The sequence below is a fragment of the Mandrillus leucophaeus genome, unplaced genomic scaffold (genome assembly GCF_000951045.1).
Source record: "Mandrillus leucophaeus isolate KB7577 unplaced genomic scaffold, Mleu.le_1.0 Scaffold3, whole genome shotgun sequence".
NCBI classification, from domain to species: Eukaryota; Metazoa; Chordata; class Mammalia; order Primates; family Cercopithecidae; genus Mandrillus; species Mandrillus leucophaeus.
This window is the reverse complement of record NW_012103142.1, coordinates 182,488-184,644: the sequence shown is the minus strand read 5'-3', so window position 1 is coordinate 184,644 and position 2,157 is coordinate 182,488. Positions and strand designations below refer to the sequence as shown.

Genomic DNA, 2,157 nt, shown 5'->3' with positions numbered 1-2,157 from the left:
GCCAGGATGGTCTCGATCTCCTGACCTCGTGATCCGCCCGTCTCGGCCTCCCAAAGTGCTGGGATTACAGGCTTGAGCCACCGCGCCCGGCCCAGAAAGAATCTCTCTTAAGGGAATCCTAACTTTAGGGAAACCTGAACGTGAAATACTAGTAAACAAAAGATTCAGGCAGGAGACCTTTCCTGGCACCAGAAATCAGTATACTCCAGCTGTCATACACATTCATCTCTCTTCACTGGAGAGAGGAAGCTGCATATGGTTGTGGGGTGCAGCAGGGCACCATTTAAGAGAAAGAACTAAATCAATCAGTTTCATTGGGCAGCAATCTGCAAAATTTGGGAAAGGAGAGAGAGAATGAGTCTTTCGGCCCAGATTACCCTACTCTCCTTCTCCCTTTCCTACACTCTGAAGCAGCAGTGATGAGGAGAGGCGATAACACAAAAGGATCTTAGCAAGGATGTGGCCTCAGACACCATGTCCCCAAAGGAAGAAGTCATATCAGAACTCTCCCTTCTTACACACTGCAATCACACCCTGAGTAGGAATAAAGAAGTGGAAATGTGTCAGAGGAGCCTGAGAATTCGAAAGGGGAAATCTCGGAGACATGAAAGGGAGGGGCCCCCGAGACTTGAAGCTGGGGGAAAACAGACAGACGTCCCTTCCGACCTCCCCGGGTGCACTCTGCCGTCTCCACTCCTGCCTCCGCCCCTTTCCACTTGTGCGGGGCCGCACGGACCTTCGCTCTCCCGGTAGACATGACAAAGGCCGGCCGGGAGCCGGGGGCGCGACAGCATCGGGGCGGCCAGCCGTCGTCCCCATCCCCAGGACAGGACACCTGCGCCGCCCCCTACTCACCTGCGGATCCATGTCCACCTCGGTCCCACACGCGCCGGGGGAATGCAGTGGAAGAGAACTGGGTTCCGGGGATCCTGGGACTCGCGTTCTCTCGCCCGCTCGCGAAGCAGGGTAGAGAACTCGCGCGGCTCCGGCCGCTACCAGCCCCGCGCCACACCCGCCACTTTTGAATTCCAACGGCCGCCACCCGCTCTCACCGCGCTCTGCACGCAGGGACCAATCGTCGCTGTCGCCACAGCCGAGGGCCAATCGCAGCGTCCTCCGCCACCCGAAGCCACACCCCGCCCGACAGGCGCCTTCTCTTTTCTGTTTCGCAGGCGCCGGAGAGGTAAGCGGATTAATTCCACTTCCGGTCCCACTTAGGCTTCTCACCCCTCCCTCCTCTAGCGGCAACCGTGCTGGACTTCCGCTCCGCTCCCCGCCGTCGCTCGCTACGTCAAAAAATGCGTGGACGTCGCCGCACGAACGCAACTGGCCGAACGTAACTGGTGGCGGCCGGAGGAGGAGGGGCGGGGATGCTGGAGGAAAGAAATCACGCATGCGCAAACAAGAACCATTGCCGGTAGACAGGCTGGACTAGCGCCTCCTGGTGACTGCAGTAGGGAGCGCACTCGTTTTCCGTCGACGTGATTGCGGCTCCAGCGCTGCCTCTCCTGGTCGTGGTTGACTGGGCCCGGAAGTGGCTCCTGGAGCCCTCACGTGGACGTTAGTGGCCTGGTCTGTTCATTCCCTGGTGATGTTGCCTTTTCTCACCAAATTTACGAACTTTTGCGCTCCATTGAAGCCTGACAGTGGGGATTCAAAACTCAGGAAATAATTTTTTTTTTATAGCCCTCTTCTCTCAGTCAACCTACTTACCTGGGTGCTGTTACTGGTGCTGGGCTCAGGGCCTTTGGAGTCTCGAGCCCAGGGAAGATTTACTGCTTCCATTTATGGAGTATTTTATGTTTTTCAGGTTATAGACCTGTATTATCTCCTCTTATAATCTCAAAAATTCACTGAGTTCCTACATTGTGCCACGTTCTTTGTATAGATGGATGGATACAGGTTCAGAAAGGTTAAATAGTAAGTATAAGGTCACACCGCTGGTTGGGAATGGATCTAGATTCCATTAGCTTCAAAATTCGAGCTATTTCTGTTAACTCACGTTGCCTCTAACAGGCTTGGTAACAAGACAAACCCCTTACGTGTGAATAAGGTGCTAGTTTGCAAAGTCGTTCTACCATATTTACTCATCCGAGTTTCCATCCAATCCTGGAGGTAGTCAGGACAGGGTTTTATTTATGAAGCCGAAAGGCAGGG

At 54.5% G+C, this 2,157-nt stretch overlaps 1 protein-coding gene across 2 annotated transcripts in view; it reads right to left on the bottom strand.

Moving 5' to 3' along the window:
* KIFC1 (kinesin family member C1) overlaps window positions 1–1,381 on the bottom strand; it is a 24,710-nt gene extending 23,329 nt beyond the window's left edge. For both annotated transcript variants that reach the window (XM_011986472.1, XM_011986473.1), the window contains exon 1: window positions 856–1,381. In XM_011986472.1, coding sequence (XP_011841862.1) covers window positions 856–867 — 12 coding nt within the window. In that variant the 5' untranslated portion in view covers window positions 868–1,381. The remainder of the gene's footprint in view (window positions 1–855) is intronic.
* Between the last annotated feature and the right edge of the window lie 776 nt (window positions 1,382–2,157).